Source organism: Microcaecilia unicolor, chromosome 2 (assembly GCF_901765095.1).
Source record: "Microcaecilia unicolor chromosome 2, aMicUni1.1, whole genome shotgun sequence".
Taxonomy (NCBI): Eukaryota; Metazoa; Chordata; class Amphibia; order Gymnophiona; family Siphonopidae; genus Microcaecilia; species Microcaecilia unicolor.
This window is the reverse complement of record NC_044032.1, coordinates 96,358,820-96,380,678: the sequence shown is the minus strand read 5'-3', so window position 1 is coordinate 96,380,678 and position 21,859 is coordinate 96,358,820. Positions and strand designations below refer to the sequence as shown.

The window sequence follows — 21,859 nt, the reverse complement described above, 5'->3', positions numbered from 1 at the left end:
AATAGATTTCTGTAGCTTTGCTGCTATTGCTATTTGCAGTTCAGAATGGAGTCCTCAGCCTAATATTGCCAGTACCCTCCCTTGAAAGGAGCATAAAAGGGAGTTGTCTCTGCAAATGATGCCAACGTGTCATTGTTGGAGTCTGGAGAGATGGCCTCTTTCCTCCACTAACAGCTTTCCAACAAGTATATCCACAGTATGTAAATCCTCAAGCACTATAAAAGCCTCCAGTCCTTGAATGTTTTTCTGTGACATCCTCTCTGCTTCTTTGCAGGATCCTAATATTTCTGCTGTTGCTACAGAACATAAAGGGCCTGGGACCTCCTTCACACTCTCTGCTAACTGGTCTACCTCTGTGGGGCTTTTGAGTCTGATTACGTTACTTTCTACCGCTCTACCACTTAAAATGCTACTAACAACATTTTCAGATTCTTGGCTATGATACTTTCAGTATCTGATGCTTCTCATGGAAAAGTTAGCACAAGAATTTATCTGATCCTCTATCTGCAAAAACCTGCTCCACATGCTTCTCAGCAGGAAGCAGAGTGTGCATCCTGCTTCTCTCTGTTGGCTTTACCTGCTGATAGTCTCCTACCATCTCTTACATTACATGGAGGGGCATAATTGAACGAAAACGCCTATCTCCATGGGCGTTTATCTCCGAGAACGGGTCAGTGAAGGGGCGGACCGAACCGTATTTTCGAAAAAAAATAGACGCCCATGTTTTATTCAACTAAGTGTGAGCTGGGCGTTTTTGTTTTTCAGCGATAATAGAAAATGAAAGCGCCCAGCTCAAAAATGAATAAATCCAAGACATTTATTCGTGGGAGGGGCCAGGATTCGTAGTGCACTGGTCCCCCTCACATGCCAGGACATCAACCGGGCACCCTAGGGGGCACTTTTACAAAAACAAAAAAAAAAGGTAAAAGAGCTCCCAGGTGCATAGCACCCTTCCCTTGTGTGTTGAGCCCCCCAAATCCCCCTCAAAACCCACTGCCCACAAGTCTACACCATTACTATAGCCCTAAGGGGTGAAGGGGGGCACCTACATGTGGGTACAGTGGGTTTGGGGGGGTTGGACGACTAATAAGCATTAAGCAGCACAATTGTAACAGGTAGGGGGGATGGGCCTGGGTCCACCTGCCTGAAGTCCACTGCACCCCCTAACAACTCCTCCAGGGACCTGCATACTGCTGCCAGGGAGCTGGGTATGACATTTGAGGGTGAAAATGAAAATGTGTGAAACATCATTTTTTTGTGGTGGGAGGGGGTTAGTGACCACTGGGGGAGTCAGGGGAGGTCATCCCCGATTCCCTCCAGTGGTCATCTGGTCATTTAGGGCACTTTGTGGGGCCTTATTCGTGAAAAAACAGGGTCCAGAAAAAGTGTCCTAAATTCTAGGTAAAAACGCATACTTTCTTCCCATTATCAGTGAAATGCGCCCATCTTTGTTCGGCAGATAACCACGCCCCAGTTCCGCCTTCGCCACACCTCTGACACGCCCCCATAAACTTTGTCCGCATCCGCGACGGAGTGCAGTTGAAAACGCCCAAAAATCGGCTTTCGATTATACCGCTTTATTCGGTTTTGTGAGATAAACGTCCATCTCCCGATTTAGGTCGGAACTTGGGCGTTTTTCTCGTTCGATTATAAGCTGGATAGTAACATAGGTGCTCTTTTTCAAAGCACTTAGACTTCCAAAGTTCCTTAGGTTGCTATGTAACTTTCTGAGTCTAAGTGCTTTGAAAATATGCCTCATACTAACATAGTAGATGATGGCAGATAAAGACCTGTACGGTCTATCCAGTCTGCCCAACCAGATAAACTCATAGTATAAAGTATGATGTGATACTTCATATGTAAACCTGATCTTGAGTTTCCATTTTCAGGGCATAGACCATAGAAGTCTGTCCAACGCTGTCCTTGTTCTCCAACTTGTGAAATTGTCATCGAAGCCCCACTCCAGCCCATCCAAATCTGTCCAGCCACAATCAGGGCACAGACTATAGAAGTCTGCCCAGCACTGGCTTTGCTTCCCAATTACCTGTGTTGCCATTTAATCACTGCTAATCTTCTTTGGATCCATTCCTTCTAAACAGGATTCCTTTGTGTTTATCCCATGCATTTTTCAACTCTGTTACTGTTTTCATCTCCACCACCTCCCGCGGGAGGGCATTCCAGGCATCCACCACCCTCTCTGGCAAAAAGTACTTCCTGACATTATTCCTCAGTCGGTCCCCCTGCAGCAATTCATGTCCTCTCGTTCTACCACCCTCCCATCTCTGGAAAAGGTTAGTTCGTGGATTAATACCTTTCAAATATTTGAAAGCCTGAATCATATCACCCTTGTCTCTCCTTTCCTCCAGGGTACACATGTACAGGTCATCAAGTCTCTCCTCATATGTCTTGTGTCGTAACCCCATTCCATTTTCATTGCTTTTTTCTGAACTGCTTCAAATCGTTTTACATCCTTAGCAAGATATGGTCTCCAAAATTGAACACAATACTCCCAAGAGGGCCCTCATCAATGACTTGTACAAAGTACATCAACACCTCCTTTCTTCTGCTGGTTATACCCATTTCTATGTAGCCTAGCATCCTTCTGGCCGTGACCATGGCCTTCTCATATTGTTTCATCACCTTGAGATCCTCAGATGCCATCACCCCAAGGTCCCTCTCCTGATCTGCGCTTATCAATCTCTCTCTCCTCCTATCTGGTAATTCCCCTTTGGATTTCTGCACTCCAAGTGCATCACTCTGCACTTCTTGGCATTAAATTTTTAACTAATACCACAAAATGGTATTGTTACATTATTCTAGCTTTCACCCCAGACATTTGAGGGATAATATTCCCATCAGTCAGTTTTGTTCATCTCAAACGGCTGTGCTTATCCATGGATCAGTTTAAACATCATGCTGCATGGATGTTTCATCGATTTCAACATTGTGGGTTGTCCGGTTCATGTGATTAAAAAAAGCTTATAAACAAGCGTTGCATGCAGATAGACGATGGCTTCTTGAATGTAGTCCATGTGATCAGACTACGCCGCTTAAGAACATAAGAACATAAGCATTGCCATACTTGGACAGACCAAAGGTCCATCAAGCCCAGTATCCTGTTTCCTACAGTGGCCAATCCAGGTCACAAGTACCTAGCACAATTCCAAAACAGTACAATACATTTTATGCTGCTTATCCTAGAATATGCAGTGGATTTTCCCAAGTCCATCTTAATAATGGCTTATGGACTTTTCTTTTAAGAAATTAGCCAAACATTTTTTAAACCCTGCTTAGCTAACTGCTTTTACCAAGTTCTCTCGCAACAAATTCCAGAGTTTTAATTACACGTTGAGTGAAGAAATATTTTCTCTGATTTGTTTTAAATTTGCTACTTAGTAGCTTCTTTGCGTGCCCCTAGTCCTAGTATTTTTGGAAAGAGTAAACAAGCAATTCACATCTACCTGTTCCACTCCACTCCGTATTTTATAAACCTCTATTGTATCTCCCCTCAGCCGTTTCTTCTCCAAGCTGAAGAGCCCTAGCCACTTCAGCCTTTCCTCATAAGGAAGTCGTCCCATTCCCTTTTATCATTTTCATTGCCCTTCTCTGTACATTTTCTATTCCACTATACCTTTTTTGAGATGCGGTGACCAGAACTGCACACAGTATTTGAGGTGTAGTAGCACCATGGAGCGATACAAAGGCATTATAACATTCTCAGTTTTGTTTTCCATTCCTTTCCTAATGATTCCAACTATTCTATTTGCTTTCTTGGCTGCCGCTGCACATTAAGCAGAGGGTTTCAACATATCATCAACAATGACACCTAGATCCTTTTCCTTGGTGGTGGTGACCCCTAATGTGGAACTTTGCATCACGTAACTATAGTTTGGGTTCCTCTTTCCCACATCCATCACTTTTGCACTTGCTCACATTAAAAGTCATCTGCCATTTGGATGCCCTGTCTCCCAGTCTCATAAGGTCCTCTTGTAATTTTTCACAATCCTCTTGTGATTTAACAACTTTGAATAACTTTGTGTCATGGTGGTGGTAGAACTAAACGATTGGAATTCAACAAATAAAGTGCCCAACAAGGACTGTACACAAAAATTAATGCTGACAAATAACTAGAATCTCCTATATACACAACCTTTTGTGCCTAGCATTAACACAATATGAAAAAGGAAGTCAGTGCAGCTGCTTGAGTAGTGGGGAAACATGATCAAATTGCTGCACCCTGCAAAGGTGACCTAAATCATGGGGGCAGAAAGAGTCATAATAATGGTTTTGATGTTTAGTGGTGTAGCAATGCCCACAATTAGCAAAATGCCGAATACTTATTTTGCTCTTGTTGCAGAGTGGGAACAGAATTCTGTGTTCCATAATCCTAGATCACCATCAAGGCCAATCCATAATAAACTATGATGATGAGAATGGGAAGACATGTATGCACATTGCAGCTGCTGCCGGTTTCAGTGATATTATCTGTGAACTGGCCAGAGTGTCCGACTGTAACTTGCAGGCTCTTGATGTGGATGACAGGTAACCATAGAAACATACTGGAGGTGCCATCTCCTGCTGGCTTAAATTATCTAACTTTACATTGAGGTTAATTATTACTTTACTAATCACCTTCCAAATTTTTTTCTAGGCACTATTTCTTTTTCTATGTCTATCTCCTTGCTTCCTGAGAGAAAACAAATGCACTGTTTATAAGAATAATTTGTAGGAAGAGAGAGCCTTTTACTGATACTGCATATGGAAGCACAATTACAATGTAAAAAGTAATTAATTTTTTACTTATTCATTGAAAAAAAAAAAAAAAAGAGAATTTTTGCATGTTTTTTTTCTGTCAGAATCATAGCTCTAACCATCTGTACTTTACATTAGCAATCTAATGTGAAAAACAGAAATGGCTCATAATTATCCATCATTTCAGCACCATAAATATGAATGCCCACATTTGTGAGGCCAGGGTGAGTTTACTTTTATGCATGTAAGCATATATATATATATATATATATATATATATATATATACTCATATAAACACAACTTGAAATGACTTTCCCCATTTAGTTTCATAAAAAGCAGGTAGGATTAGAACAGGAAAGTGAAAATATATCTGGAGATTTCTGGGTTAATATTAAAAGCAATTTCCATATCATCATGCTGATCAATCCATAGACTGGTGGGTTGTGTCCATCTACCAGCAGGTGGAGATAGAGAGCAAACTTTTGCCTCCCTATATGTGGTCATGTGCTGCCGGAAACTCCTCAGTATGTTCTCTATCTCAGCAGGTGGTGGTCACACACAGCAGCAGCTCTGGCTAGGCCTCCAAGCCTAATTTTTAGGTTTTGTTGAGTGCCTGGGGTTGAGGGCTCTTCTTGAGCAAGTGCAAACCTGGTGGCGCCAGGTCCCTCCTTTTCTCCCCCCTCCCGCTGGCTCCGTTAAAAAAAAAAAATAATAAAATTTTTGGACGTCCTTAAAGGCGTTTATTTCGACGTTTATTTAAATGTGAAAATATATCTGGAGATTTCTGGGTTAATATTAAAAGCAATATAAGCCTGGTTAAATTGCTTTGGCAGATATTCAGTGAAACGTAACTGAACAGGGCCAATGAATATCCACTCAGATTACCACGGGAGTTATGCAGTCACCAGGAATATTCAGTGGCGGTGTCCACATTGCTAACAGGACATGTTAAACCACATAAAAAGCAGTCCTAACTATGCCTGGTTAGCTATGTGAGTACAGCACTGAATATCAACTGTACCCACTGCCACCAAAGACCCAGATACAATATCGTGGAGGGTGAGACGTGTAGGTACTTCTATATCAGATAATCACTAAATAGCAATTATTCTGGACTTGTTTGCTTAGGGTATGAGAGTACCCAATGAAAGGAAAAATGCCAGCGTGGAAATATATTATTTATTATAGATATAAAAATAACAATATGGCAAAATGCAAAGCAAGTTACAAAACTCTGTACACTACCAAAACATACTGATTATTACACCAATAGATATGTGAAAATATATAGTATGTAACTATATATAACTACATAACTAAAGATAAAGCAGACACTATCACCGGCAATATAAAGTTGCTTCGAGAGTTGATGCAACAAAATTTAAAAACTACCTCTGAGATAAAATCTGATCTCATAGTTACAAGGCTTTTCTTTGTGCCGGTACGCACCAGTACGGCGTACCGGCACCTTTTTTCCCCCCGGCGAGTCCTGTACCCTTCCTCTCACTCCCCTACTTACTGTTTACGTTTTTTACAGACTCGGCAGCGCGAATGGTGCACCGATTGAGAGAGACTGGCAGCGTCGGAGCTACCCTCTGCGAGTCCCGCCTACTTTGTTTCAACTTCCTATTTCTGCATAGGCGGAACTCGCAGAAGGAATCTCCGACGCTACCAGCTTCTCTCAATTGCTGCACCGTTCGCGCTGCCGAGTCCAATGCTGGCAGCTTTTCTTTATTGCTTCGCTGCAGGCAGGCAGTGGAGAAGGAGGATGGGCTGGGAGAAGGAGGATGGGCTGGAGGAAAAAGAATCGCTGGACATGGATGAGAGGGAGGGCAGGGGAGAGAGGAGAATCGCTGGACATCGAGGGGAGGGGAGGGCAGGGAAGAGAGAATTGCTGGACATCAAGGGGAGGTGAGGGCAGGGGAGAGAGGAGAATCGCTGGACATGGATGGGAGGGGAGGGCAGGGGAGAGAGGAGACATACTGGACATGGATGGGAGGGGAGGTCAGGGAAGAGAGATGCGCTGGACATGGATGGAAGGGGAGGGCAGGGGAGAGAGGAGAATCGTTGGACATGGATGAGAGGGGAGGGCAGGGGAGAGAGGAGAATCACTGGACATGAGAGGGGAGGGCTCGAAACCTTGGGGTCATCTTTGACTCTTCTCTCTCCTTCTCTGCTCACATCCAGCAAACCGCCAAGACCTGTCGTTTCTTTCTTTACAACATCCGTAAAATCCGCCCCTTTCTTTCCGAGCACTCTACCAAAACCCTCATCCACACCCTTGTCACCTCTCGTTTAGACTACTGCAATCTGCTTCTTGCTGGCCTCCCACTTAGTCACCTCTCCCCTCTCCAATCGGTTCAAAACCCTGCTGCCCGTCTCGTCTTCCGCCAGGGTCGCTTTACTCATACTATCCCTCTCCTCAAGTCACTTCACTGGTTCCCTATCCATTTTCGTATCCTGTTCAAACTTCTTCTACTAACCTATAAATGTACTCACTCTGCTGCTCCCCAGTATCTCTCCACACTCGTCCTTCCCTACACCCCTTCCCATGCACTCCGCTGCATGGATAAATCCTTCTTATCTGTTCCCTTCTCCACTACTGCCAACTCCAGACTTCGCGCCTTCTGTCTCGCTGCACCCTACGCCTGGAATAAACTTCCTGAGCCCCTACGTCTTGCCCCTTCCTTGGCCACCTTTAAATCTAGACTGAAAGCCCACCTCTTTAACATTGCTTGTGACTCGTAACCACTTGTAACCACCTGCCTCCACCTACCCTCCTCCTTCCTGTACACAATAATTGATTTGATTTGCTTACTTTATTTTTTGTCTATTAGATTGTAAGCTCTTTGAGCAGGGACTGTCTTTCTTCTATGTTTGTGCAGCGCTGCATATGCCTTGTAGCGCTATAGAAATGCTAAATAGTAGTAGTAGAGGAGAATCGCTGGACATGGGAGGGGAGGGCAGGGGAGAGAGGAGACATGTTGGACATGGATGGGAGGGGAGGTCAGGGAATAGAGATTCGCTGGACATGGATGGCAGGGGAGAGAGGGGAATTGTTGGACATGGATGAGAGGGGATGTAAGGGAGAGAGGAGAATCACTGGACATGGATGGCAGACAGGGGAGGACAAGGGACAGAGGAGAATCACTGGACATGGGAGGGGAGGGCAGGGGAGAGAGGAGACATGTTGGATATGGATGGAAGGGAGGGAAGACAGGAAGGAGATGAACATGGATGGGAGGAGAAATGCTGGAAATGGATGGAGAGGAGAGTGGGAGATAGCTGGACATGGTTGGATGGAGGGGTTGGCAGGGAAAGAGGAGAAATGCTGGACTTGAATGGAGGAGAGGGGAGGGGACAGAGACTTATTGCTTCATATGGCTAAAGGGGAGGGAAGAGAGGAGAAATGCTGGACATGGATGGAGGGGAGGAAAGAAAAAAGAAGAAAATGTACATGGATGGAGATGAGGGAAAGAGAAGAGAGGAGAAAAACTGCATATGGAGAAAATAGGCAAAAGCTGGATCCACGTTATACTTTCTCCAGTCAATTCCACGGAGGAGGACCCAGCTTTTACTTATGGATGTAGAGCAAGAAATGAAGAAGAAAGGAGGAAAGTAAAGAAATAAATGGAAAGGAAGCCCTGGAAATGGAGTTAAGAGAACAGATAGAGAGCAGCAGAATCAGAGACTGGGACCAATATGGATAGAAAAACAAAGTCACCAGTCAACAAAGGTAGAAAAAATCATTTTAGTTTCATTTTAGTGTTTGGAATATGTCCAATTTGAGAATTTACATCTGCGGTCTTAATTTGCACTGGGTATACTGGAGCTGTAACAGCTTACAGAAATTATTTATAATGAAAAAAAATCACGTTATTTTTTTATCCTATACTAGTATAATATTTTCAATGATGTCTGTTTATATGTGCCATAGCTGGTATAAGGGGTGTGGCTAATGTGGGTGTGGTTATCATAGTGGTGGAGCCATATTTGGTGACCCCACCCATAATGAGTACCGGCACCTTTTTTTTCTACAAAAAAAGCACTGCATAGTTATGTCAACTCAGCTCACACAGTTTAATGCCAGATTGGAGCTTATTGAAGAGCATGTCACGGCACACAATGAACAGCACATTGCCACACAACGTAAATTTAATAAAATTGAAATTCTGCAACATGACATTGAAGATTTATCAAACCAAATGTGCAAGAATAGCCTTCGCCTACAGGGCCTGGCTGAAAACATTGAAGGTAAAGACTTACTATCATTTCTACCATCCTTTTTTTCTAATATGCTGAGGAAGTTCTATTTGATATAGAATGTGCTCCTCAAATCGTAGCTCGACCACCACCTGAAAAAATTTCCCTAGACCAATTATTAACTTTCTCAGGCTTAATCAAGTTTGATGATTCTATAAGCTGCGCGCTCCATACCATCCCTAATCTTTGAGGATTCCAAGATTATTGTAACACCAGACTTCTCTAAGCCCACAGCAAAAAAAGGAAATTGTTTTTGAAAATGCAACCTAAATTAAAGGCCATTGGAGCCCAATATGGTCTAATCATGTACTCTGCCATAATGCAAGTAACCTTTCAAAACAATACTAAGCATTACTCTGACCCTGATGAGCTACTGAAATTTCCCAATACTCACAGTGCTGCTCCTCTTGGCAATACATGCTGACAAAGATACTCCAGTTATCGCTATGTTCTTCTGTGTGATTTCTGCAATTAAGGGCTACTCAAGTCAATTCTCATCATACCTTCAGCCTGCATACCGGTATGGAGATATGTGCTCTGCCATTATGAACACATGGTACCCCACTCATGTAGGTAATCCCTTGTACTTTGTTCTCTCTATTGCTTCTTTTTTTTTTCCTTTTCTCATTCAATTTTTCCCTTGACTTTGAACTATGAATATTATATTTTCCCGCCACTCTCGCTCTTTGTGTGCATGTCAAAATGGAGTCTGACTTATGTTGTTGTTTATCTCCTGTGACTGATCTACCATGACTAAGCTGCGAATCATCACATTGAATGTTAAAGGCCTTTCCCACCCTATAAAATGTTTAATCATTCTCTACCTTAAAAAATCAAGCTCAGATATATACCTGCTACAAGAGTCCCATTTGAATCTAATAGATGCATCTAAACTTACTGACAAATGGTACGATCTATGTTATGCAGCTCCTGCGATAGGATGGAAAAATGGAGTGATCACCTTAATACGCAAATCATATCCATTCCAATTCTTGTCACGTAACTATAATCCAGATGGTTGATGGTCACGACTGAAAGGCACCATCAACGGTAAACCACTCACCATCATCAATGTATATGCATCCAGTACTGATGACCCTAATTTCTTTCATTATGTAAGTAATTCTAGATCCACATCCTTGACATGCAACACCATATTGGGTGGCGACTTCAATTTCCTACTGAATCCATACTTAGACAGATCTTCCAGTTGTCATCCTGCCAAGCTCAAGGTACGATCTACATTACAGTCACTCATGCATCTTAATGGATGGTCGTATCTAAGGAGACTGCTCCACTCCACATCACAAGACTACTTGTTCTACTCTGCACCTCATCACTCGAACTCCAGATTAGACTACTTCTTGGACTCCAAAGGTTTAATTCCTATGCTTGATCAAGTCAAAATACATGAGATATAAAACTCAGATCATGCTGCAGTCATGTGCAATCTCCATTGGTCCCCAGAGCATTCAAAATCCTCATCTTGGTGATGTAACACTTCCCTCCTAACTGATGATTCATATGTACAACACATTTCACAATGATCATCAGAATTGTTTGCCAACAACTGTGATACTGCCTTACCATTTATCACTGTCTGGAAATCCTACAAAGCTTAGTTATGTTGTAATTAGCTACTTGGCCCACAAATGGAAAACTAACAACTTGGTTATCACCCAAGTAGAACAAGAGACACACCAATTGGAATCTACCTTATACACTGGTCCATCGAAGCCCATTTTACAAAAACTGTGGCTATTGAAAATGTAACACAATTCACTTTTATCTGGCATAGCCTCAGCCATTACTTTCAAACAAAGTGCTGTTTATTATTCTGAAGGTAACAAAGCTGGGAAATTGCTAGCATCTTACCTGAAGGGTAAAAGAACTCAACAGCGTATAGCCTATATCAGAACATCATCTGGCTCGTTATTCACAACTTCCTCTGAAATCCTAGCAGTCTTCAAACAATTTTACACTGCTTTGTACTCATCAGAGTGCAATGCCACTGATTCTGACATATCTTCATTCTTCTTAATATAAACTCTGGAAACTCTTAATAGTGTAAGCCACTTCATTCTTGCCAAAACTACAGCTGCCACATCTCTCTGATCACCAAATACAATTCTCAACAAGCCCACCCTCATTACTGAAATTCCATCAGCTGTTAAACTGCTTCCATCTGCGAAAGCTCCAGGCTCTGATGGATTACCGGTGGAGATTTATAAATCTTTCCCAGCATCCCTCTCCTCAAGACTTTTACATAATTATTAGGCATTGATATCATCACCACAGCAGATGGGTAACTTCTTGGAAGCTAACGTTGTTCTGGCAAAACCAAATAGAGATCCTCACCTGGTACAGAATTATAGGCCCCTATCGCTTTTGAATTCTGACTACAGAATAAATATACAAAAATTCTTTGCTCCAGACCTCAATTTCCCAGACACAATATCTTTTATCACCTCCTACTAGTACTATCACATCATTTCTATAGCACTACTAGATGTATGCAGCGCTGTACACTGGACATAAAAAGATAGTCCCTGCTCGACAGAGCTTACAAACTAATTAGGACAGACACACAGGACAGATAAGGGACTTACTACATAGGAGCCATCTCTGCGGGTGCTCGAGCACCCCCAATATTGAACAAACTCCTTGATTGTCTTCAAAGAGAAGTAATTTCCGTTGGGTTTAGCACCCCCGATAATTTTCTAAAGTTGGCCCCTATGCCTGCCCACCCACCAGGCTGGCAATCCCCAGCCCTCCATGGTTTAGTGACTACCCTGAAAATCTTTCCTCCCACTGCCCCAAGACAGATTTTCAGCGGGGGGGGGGGGGGGGGGAGTCATACACAGAAAATATAGCTATTCCACAAGTACTTAACTAAGCACTTGCAGGGATAGCAAAGGAAAAAAAAAGATGCAAGTTAAAGATTTAATAGCATTACTGGAATTTCTACTATGAACTATACAGGTCATTTTTTTTCACACAGGGTCTTACTGCATTTGTACTTTTCTTGTCTAGAACTCCTTTACACTGGGCTGCAGCAGCAGGAAAAGCAGATTGTGTACAGACACTGCTGCAGCTGGGTGTAGATAGCAACCCACGAGACATCAATGAAAACACTCCTCTGACATATGCAATGTACTGTGGGCACACAGCATGTATCAAACTGCTTTCTCAGGAGAACAGGTAAATGACCAAAGAATCAATGTACTTTCATATATTTTTTTTTCTTTCTGGGCCTTTGCTCTCATTTGATATGTGGCAGAATCAGCCTTCTACATACCCATATCAATATGTTCAAGGTATTCAAGTTCCAAAGCTAAATATGCTTAAATATTTCAATAAATAACAATGATCGAATATGTTAATACAAGTATCTTTTGAATGCTAATCTTCTGCTTTTGTGTTTTCATCATAATCTCTTTGAAACCTATATGAATCTCTTTTTCCTTTAGCTTTTATTATGGCTTCTTTTAATAAGCTGTGCTAGCAATTCCAGGTGCAGCATGTGAAAGGAAGCCCATTCAGTTCCTATCAGAGATGTTACAGTAGATTATAGTTTGATTGCTTCAGTCATTGCTACATTAAGAGATGGAATGGGGAAAATTTGTACATCTTCCTCAAGGAAGAAAAACTAAAATACTGTTTTTTGTCAGGCAGTGAATTAAATATAAATGTGTTTTGTAGGCAAAGCATTAGCTATCTTAGCGGTCCTTCTATTAAGCTGTGGATACCCTTACACGGGTCTTTCCCAAATTCTAAGGCCATTTTTATCACAGCACTACAATGGTCAATTTTCTGGATTATTTATTTATTTATCTCATTTGTACCCCACAGTTTCCCAACAGTGTCAGGCTCAATGTGGCTTACAACGGACCACAGAGGCAGACGCCAATGCAGTAAAATGAAGCTAATACAGCAGAAAAACCTACAAGAGATATTGGGGAAGAGTAGGAATGGACGGAAGGATTAGGGAAACCTGGAGGGAAGAGGGAAGGGGAATGTGTCCAAAATGTCTCTAGATCGATGCGCTTCCAACAGTGGAGACACATGCAGAGGCAATGGGATAAGCACTTCCAAATAACATGGTCTTTAGAGATTTGCTGAAAGTTAGATGGTTGGTGATGGTTTTAATGGTCTTTGGCAAAGAGTTCCAAAGCTGAGTGCTGATGAAAGAGAAGGAGGTAGCATACGTGGATTTGTACTTGATGCCGTTGCATTCTGGATAATGAAGGGTAAGATATGAACGGGAGAGTCTAAATGTATTCTGGAGAGGTAGTTTGATGAGATCAATTATGTAGCCAGGTACCTCACCATATAGGATTTTGTAAACTAGAGAGCAGAGTTTAAAGGTGATTCGATCTTTGACAGGTAGCCAATGTAGTCTAATGGCCATGTGCTAATGTTGTCATGAGCATGCAACTATTTTTTAAAAATGACCTCGTAAGCACTTACTGTCACCCATTTTGTAGGTGGTAAGGGCTTGCTCAGTATTTTCTGCACTAACCAGTTAGCGTGCACTAATGTAGATGGACTAACTGCTTAGATCAGGAATGACCACTCTCTGCTCCCTGCCATAACCCCTCAAAAAATATTTTTTAGCATGCGGTTAGTGCGTGCACATTTGCCAGTGATGCAGTATGCCATTTTAAGCTACATTAGGCACTCGTTACTGCCTAACACAGCTTAGTAAAAGGTTCCCTTAATATCTTAAAGAAATGTATGAGAGAAAAGTACATACCAAACTAGTTATGCCCACCTTTATAAAATGGTGCATATTGCAATCACACCTAACTGCCCATTTTCTGGCTGGAATGCACATAACGGGTGTAACTGTAGGTGCCAATTCATAGATTTGCAAAGAACTAGCTTTGTCTTACATTGATTATATATTGATATATTTTAAGATTTTAGATTGTAATACAATTCCTAGAAGTATTTCTAGCTCTCTTAGGGGCCATTTTACAAAGCCACAGTAGGGCTACCGCAGCAGTGGCGTGCATCAAATTGGCCCTACCGCCGGTCTACCGCTGGAGCCTGGCATAGTTCCAGAGTGGCCATGTGCCATTTCTGGCTCTCTGAAAATATTTTTTTTTTTAGCGCTGGAGGCTTATCCGGTGGCAATCAGCACTGCCCGGTTACCACTGGGTTAGTGCGGGAGCCCTTACTGCCTCCTAAATAGGAGGCGGTCAGGGCTCCCTCAGGAAATGGTCACTTGGCAAGTGCTTAACTTTCCACAAGGCCATTTCCATTTTTTAACTGCTTTTACCCACTGCATTAAAAGGGGGCCTCAGCACATGGCAAATCCATGCGCCGATGCCACCGCAGGACCCATTTTACTGCAGTTTGGTAAAAGGGCCCCTTATTGTTGTAATCCGCTTAGAACTGTAATGGTATTTAGCAGAATATAAATTTTAATATTATGTTATTATTATGTTTTATGCTTTTACTAGATCTGAGACAATTCAACAACCCCCTTCACAGAACAATAAGATGCTGAGAAGAGAAGGGCGGTTCACTATGCTCAACCAAATTTTTGCTTGCAAAAAGAAAAAAGGTGATCCAAATGCACATCAGAAAGATAGAACGAGAGACAGATATCAAAGAGAAGAGACCTCGGAGGTTGATGACATTATCACCACATTTGACTGCATTATGGATGTAAACTGCAAAGATACTTCTGACAGCAACATGACCACTGTTGAATTTAAAAAGAAAGCCACAGAATCTCATAAGTATCTCCTGTCTGAAAAAAAGCAACAGAGTTGTAAGGGACTTCCACCAATAAGAACTCAAAGTCTCCCGCCTATTACTCTTGGCAATTTAACAACATCCCAAAGTGGGTCCTTGAGTTTTCCCTTAAGTCCTAACTCATACCATCTTGCTCATCGATCTCAAAAGAGCAGGAGTGAACATGATTTATTTGATCAGAGAAATAACTGCCAGACTTTGCTTGAGAATCCATGGAGGACAGATGTTAACCAAATACTCTCCCACAAAGCCTGGACTGTACCCCCTTCCGATAAGCTTATTGATGGTTTACTGCCTGAAAGACCCAACCATATGAAGTTCTTATGCCCACCACATCTTCCTCATCTGCATAATCCTCCATCAGGTAATGCCTTTGCTTTTTGCTCCCTTTTAACCACTATTTTGAACACAAAAGGGAACAATTCACTTGGCCCCTACCTTTCTGTTACTCAGTATTTTATAAGAGTGCACTTACAAATATGCATGACTAGAATACCTACTATCTACTAGTAACAAAAACACTTTAGAAAGCAAAGGTAACCCAACATTGTACAACATAGAAAACCTCTGCTAATTTGTTAAGGAGAGAAACGGAAATCAGTAAACCGTAAGTATAATTGAAGTTAAAAAGTGAAACCTCAACTGCACAGAGAGGTCAGCCAATGCTATCCATCTTCAGTTTGCTTCTATCACTAGTTCAAACAAATAATACTTGGTAAAAAGAAAGCAATAAAAAAAACTCCCCAAAAACGCAAAGGGAGAAAAAATTGCTTCCAAAAAAACCAAGCTTAAAAAAGTACTTAATGGCACTGAAATAACAATTCTCCCAATTAACCCATTAGTGCCCAATGTTCCCATAATAAAATCCCATATGGGAATGTTGGGCACTAATGGGTTAACAAAATTTCAAAAAATATAGGGGCCATTTTACTAAGCCTGCCTAATGCGCGCCAGTTTCAAGTTACTGCTTGGCTACCGCGTTGCCCTTGTATTAATTTCATTTTTGGCATGCATCTGCTACGCATGCCCAAAAAATATTTTTTATTTTCTGGCGCATGTCAGCTACACGCACCAAGTGGCATTTGGTGCACGTAGGTCATTACCACCGAGTTATCGTGTGAGTCCTTACCGCTAGGTCAATGTCTGGCGGTAAGGTCTCAGACCCAAAATGGACGTGGCAATTTTAATTTTGCCGCACGTCCATTTTCGGCAAAAATTTTAAAAAGGCCTTTTTTACAGGCTTGCTGAAAAATGATTCTGCTAGCACCCAAAACCCTCACCTACACTACTGCAGGCCGTTTTTCAGCGCACCTTAGTGAAAGGACCCCATACATTCTTATTAGAGAAAAAGCTTCATGCTATGCACAGCTACAAAAACAGGACACTTATCTGAATGGAGAATGACTTCACCACCTCTCCTTTTTTCAAATACAACATCTCAAGAAGTGACTCATCTCCTGAAAGGCATCCACGTTGCTGAAAGCACAAGCAAAACCCTCAACAAAAAAATAAGGATCTCCCTTGTTTCGCCTTGCTGCATCAGAACAAACAGCAACTCACACATGATGATCCAAGATGGTGCATTGCCTCAAAAAGACGCCGACACAGCAGGCACCTCCCAAGCGCAATGGCGTCGCATACCACTGATTCAGATAAATAGAATGCCTCCCATTCAATAGATCCATTAAGGCCTGATGGAATAACAGTCACAAGCCTATAGATCCACCTTTGTTCTCATTGATGCAAAAGTTTAGAGATGTCACCACATCTGCCAGTATCCCTTATACAGTCGATGGCCATACATCTCAGATCTTCAAATTAATTATGTCGATCTAAGCAATGGCTGATTTCTGTTTCTCTCCTTAACAAATTAGCAGAGGTTTTCTATGTTGTAGAGTGTTGACTAGAATACCAAAAATTATGCACCTTTCTGCCTAAATTAGGCAGCTCTGTATAGAGTACCCCCTGTATATTATATAACGCGTTCAGTAAACATGTTTTCCACACAAGTTAAAGATAGTACAGTATACACGGTGGGCCTGAGGCAAATGTGGATGAGCCCAGGCCAACTCAGACCCATCCCTAGGACACCTGTGCAAGCAAAGTGATGTGCACTTTTTGCCACAGTTTTGCCCAGAAATGTAAATCTGACTCCAGGCATGTATATGTGGTTTTATAAAGGTTTTCCCATGAGTAAAGCCTGTTTTACTTATGCAATAAGGCTTTTATAAAAGTGCATTGTAAGTATGTGTGCCAAAATGATCTTAAAAACTTATATGTGTGCCACACTTGGGTGCTCCCGAAGGTTTAATTTGTGTGGAGCAGGGGCAAAATTGTAATGTAAGTGCAGTGGCGTACCAAGGGGGGGGGGGGGGCGGTGGGGGCGGTCCGCCCCGGGTGCCAGTGGGTGGGGGGTGCTCCGCTCCCGCCGCCTCCCATGGCCGTTCCCGTGGCGCCGCACATTTAAAAACCCGGCGAAGCAGCGTCGCAGGCAGCACCTCGTGCCCTGCTTGTAAAAAAAAAAATGAAATCTCCTTCCCCTCCTTGTCTTGACATCGACTCGGGCCTTCCAATCAATTTGATTGGAAGGCCTGAGTCGACGTCAAGACGTCAAGACGAGGAGAAGGAAGGAGATTTGATTTTTTTTTTTACAAGCAGGGCACGAGGCGCTGCCTGCGACGCTGCTTCGCCGGTTTTAACGGGACTGAGGTGGGGAAGGAGAGGGGCGAAAGGGACTCGGGTGGGGGTGTTCAGAGGGGAGAAGGGGACTGGGGTGGGGGTCTCAGACAGGGGAGGGGAGAAGGGGACTGGGGTGGGGATCTCAGAGGGGAGAAGGGAAGGGGAGGGGAGAAGGGGACTGGGGTGGGGGTGTTCAGAGGGGAGAAGGGGACTGGGGTGGGGGAGTCTCAGAGGGGAAAAGGGGAGGGGAGAAGGGGACTGTGGTGTGGGTCTCAGACAGGGGAGGGGAGAAGGGGACTGGGGTGGGGATCTCAGAGGGGAGAAGGGAAGGGGAGGGGAGAAGGGGACTGGGGTGGGGGGGGTCTCAGAGGGGAAAAGGGGAGGGGAGAAGGGGACTGGGGTGGGGATCTCAGACGGGAGGGGGAGGGGAGAAGGGGACTGGGGTGGGGATCTCAGAGGGGAGAAGGGAAGGGGAGGGGAGAAGGGGACTGGGGTGGGGGTGTTCAGAGGGGAGAAGGGGACTGGGGTGGGGGGTCTCAGAGGGGAAAAGGGGAGGGGAGAAGGGGACTGGGGTGGGGATCTCAGACAGGGGGAGGGGAGAAGGGGACTGGGGTTGGGATCTCAGAGGGGGGAAGGGGAGGGGAGAAGGGGACTGGGATGGGGGTGTTCAGAGGAGAGAAGGGGACTGGGGTGGGGGTCTCAGACAGGGGAGGGGAGAAGGGGACTGTGGTGGGGATCTCAGACAGGAGAAGGGGAGGGGAGAAGGGGACTGGAGTGGGGGTGTTCAGAGGGGAGAAGGGGGCTGGAACTGGGGGCTGAAAAAAGGGGCAGAGAGAGAGAGGGGACAGATCCTAGATGGAAGGGGGAGCGAGAAGGAGGGCAGACCCTGGATGGATGGGAGAGGGAGGGCAAATGGTGGATTGAAGGGGCAGAGAGAAAGGGCAGGCAGTGGATGGAAGGGACGGCAGAGAGGGCAGACACTGGATGGCAGAGAGAGAGAGAGAGTGAAGACAGATGCTGGATGGAAGGAAGATGGTGAAAAGAAGATGAGGAAAGCAGAAACCAGAGACAACAAACTGTAAATAAAATATATTTTTTTATTTTTTTTGCTTTAGGATAAAGTATTGTAGATGTGTTAAATGTTTATAATAGAACATGTAAATAAGGTAATCTTTTTATTGGACTAATTTTAATACATTTTGACTAACTTTCGGAGAACAAAACCCCCTTCCTCAGGTCAGGATAGGATACTGTAACAGCACTATACTGTACTGACCCGAGGACGGAGGTTTTGGCCTCTGAAAGCTAAATGTATTAGTCCAATAAAATGGTATTATTTTACTTTCTATATTTGTTTTATTTCTATTTGTTAATTTGTAAAGTGGTGATTGGTACTTGTTAGGTTTTTTTTTCAAATTTACATCTGCTGTCTTTATATTTTCCACAGTACTAGGGGACAGTTTCTGTTTCTGTGCTGTTGCATTGTATGCAGAGTCTGGCATTGGGGGTTCAGTTTAATTTTTGTCTAAATAGAAAGTTTATGATTACTTATTCTATAGTGGATTAGGGTGTATCTGTGTTTGTGAAAAAGACATGGCTTTCAGTTGGCATTGACTGTGCAGGATCTACGATCTGTACTATTCTGTCTGGTTTCGTTTTACAATAGGTGAATTGATGTTCTAGTGCTCACTGTAGTGTTTAAGATGCTTTCCTTTTCCTTGTGTGACTCGTAGAAATGACTGCTTATGGTATGGTAGAATTGCTCTATAGGTCCTGAGTGTTTTGTATTCTCGGCATGCCTAGTACTGGATTTGGGGGGGGGGGGGGTGTTAAAAAATGACCGGCCCCGGGTGTCAGCTAACCTAGGTACGCCACTGTGTAAGTGTATATTTTATAAAAAAATATGCGAGTATACGCATATAAAACACAGGCACATTTCTCCACAGCAGGTGTAAATTTGTGCATGAAAATGTCTGCTATTGGAGCTGCCTGTTGATTATTTTACTAATGCATAGAGACGCCTATGTTGACTTGATAAGATATATCGACAGATACACAATAGCATCCAATAGAGTGATGAAGCAAATAATAATCCAATCTATTCCAAAAAACACTTGCAGCTTGATAATTTTCTATTAAAAAAATCACTTATACAATTGCAGTAAATCATTCCAAAGATATGTGTACTTGAAAGATAATTGGGGCTGTTAGAATAGAGGCAAAATTTCACTATGCAAACAATGTGCTTGAACAGCCTTCTGTAAACATAATTATTGGAACCAAGATCTATTCTTCATAAGCATGTTCAGTCTTAACTGCAATTATATACTCTGCAACTGGGTAGAGTGAACACTAATATTGGGCTGTTCATGACTTTGCTATGTCTTTCTTCTTTTATGGATAAAATTTAATTTAATTTCACACATTTATATTATGCTAAACCAGCTAGTTCTGAGCAGATTACAGTCAGTTTTCATGTGGCTTAGTAAAAGGGTCCCCAAGTTTTTAAACTACACCAAAGCATCATACAGCGCTTAATATTACGAATAAAAGGTGGAAGAAGATTCCAAAGCTCAGTTCCTTTACCAGCAAGTGTTCAGTGTTCAGTTGTTTTCAACATACAAAGAGCTTTGGAACAATTAGCCAATTTTATTTCTATCCCTGAGCGAAGACATCTAGAAGGAATATAAAGCTTCACAAAATCAGTCAAATAGCTAGGACTGAGACCATAAACAATTTTAAAAACAAAGACCAAAAATTCTTTAAAGTTCAGATTGGATCCCTTACAGTTATATATATATTTTTTTTTTTCCCTAAAGACTTTGGGTATTGTTTAGCCTTTCTTAATTTAATGGTAAACATATGGATTATATTTGCAAGTCAATTTACATTTTACCATGATTAATTATTTCAGTACAATGGCCAGAAACTTCCCAGCTGCTGGAACTGCAAAACATTCCTTATGGTTAATATAAGTACTGTATGTGTATTCTTTACTGTGCTGCAAGGTTTTGAAGTTTGTTTTAGATGTAATGCAATATTTGTCTTTCAATTAGGGTTGAAAGATGATGCTTCTGCATGGAGTTTCTGGGATGTGATGTTCTTCATGTTGAAAGTCAGACTCAGCAGCTGTTGCTCCTGAAATCTTATATTTCTTCAGCAGCTAGTCACTACTGAGGGTAGCAATTGTGACGGAGTGTCTTACTGCGTTGTTTGCCATTGGAATAACCACCTTATATTCATTAAATCCATACTTCATAGCCCTAAGATTTAGGGGCCCTTTTACCAAGCCACAGTAAGGCTACCATGGGCTTGGCACATGGCGATTTGGCCCTACCAACTCCCACCACACGGCATTTCCAGCGCCAAAAAATTATTTTTATTTTTTTAGCCCCAGGGGCATACCTGGAGGTAATCGGTCAGTGCCATGTGCTGTCCGGTTACCGCTGGATTAGCCCTTACTGCCCCTGAAATGGCCATGTGGCAAGTGTTACACGTACCGTACCAACATTTCCATTTTTCAAAAAAAAAAAAAAAAGTCCCTTTACCAGCAGCAGTAAAAGGAGGTCTCGGCACACGGTACACCCATGTGCCAATACCATCACAGGAGTCCTTTTACCGTTGCTTGGTAAAAAGACCCCTTATTGTATATTTTTTAAAACATTAGCAGTACCAGACTGTACTATGGGTCTGGCAACGATTATATGACAAGCAAGGCTATCATGTAATCGCCATTATGTTTTTAACTCTCTTCCCTGCCATCTTCTCCATCCATATTCAGCAATTCTCCTCTCTCCCCTGCCCTCCCCTCCATGTCCAGCGATTTCTCCTTTCTCCCCTGTCCTCCCATCCATGTCCAGCGATTCTCCTGTGCCCTCCCCTCCAATCCCATCCCATCCTTGTCCAGCAATTTCTCCCCTCCCATCCATGTCCAGCGATTTCTCCCCTCCCCTCCCCTCCCTTCCTTCCATGTCCAGTGATTCTGCCCTGCCCTCCCATCGCATCCATGTCCAGTGACTCACCCCAGCCCCCACCTGCCCCCCTTTTAAGCACCGGAGTTCCAGTTCAACCCCAGCCCTCCCCTGCCCGCCCTCTTCTCCCACAACAGACTTCCTTTCCTTCCTGCCGCCCTGCCTTAAAACATTTATTTTACCTCGTCACGGCGGCGGCAGGCTCGGCTCAGCTTGCCTCCAGCCTTCCCTTTCCTTCCCTCTCAGTGTCCTGCCCTCCTCTGACGTAATTTCCTCTTTCCGCGACGGCGGGATACTGAGAGGGAAGGGAAAGCTGGAGATGAGCCGATTTACGTAGTAGCTCATTTGCATACCATTACGAACCCAGCCAGCCGTCCAGGGACAAAGATTGAGAAATTATTATATAGAGGATGAGTATGATTTGCC

General features: G+C 43.1%; 1 protein-coding gene across 1 annotated transcript in view; it reads left to right on the top strand.

The window, feature by feature from the left end:
- Nucleotides 1–21,859, top strand: part of ANKRD55 (ankyrin repeat domain 55) — a 157,287-nt gene that overhangs the window by 102,780 nt on the left and 32,648 nt on the right. Inside the window, exons 7-9 of the mRNA XM_030191936.1 lie at nt 4,358–4,542; nt 12,051–12,218; nt 14,486–15,147. Coding sequence (XP_030047796.1) covers nt 4,358–4,542; nt 12,051–12,218; nt 14,486–15,147 — 1,015 coding nt within the window. The remainder of the gene's footprint in view (nt 1–4,357; nt 4,543–12,050; nt 12,219–14,485; nt 15,148–21,859) is intronic.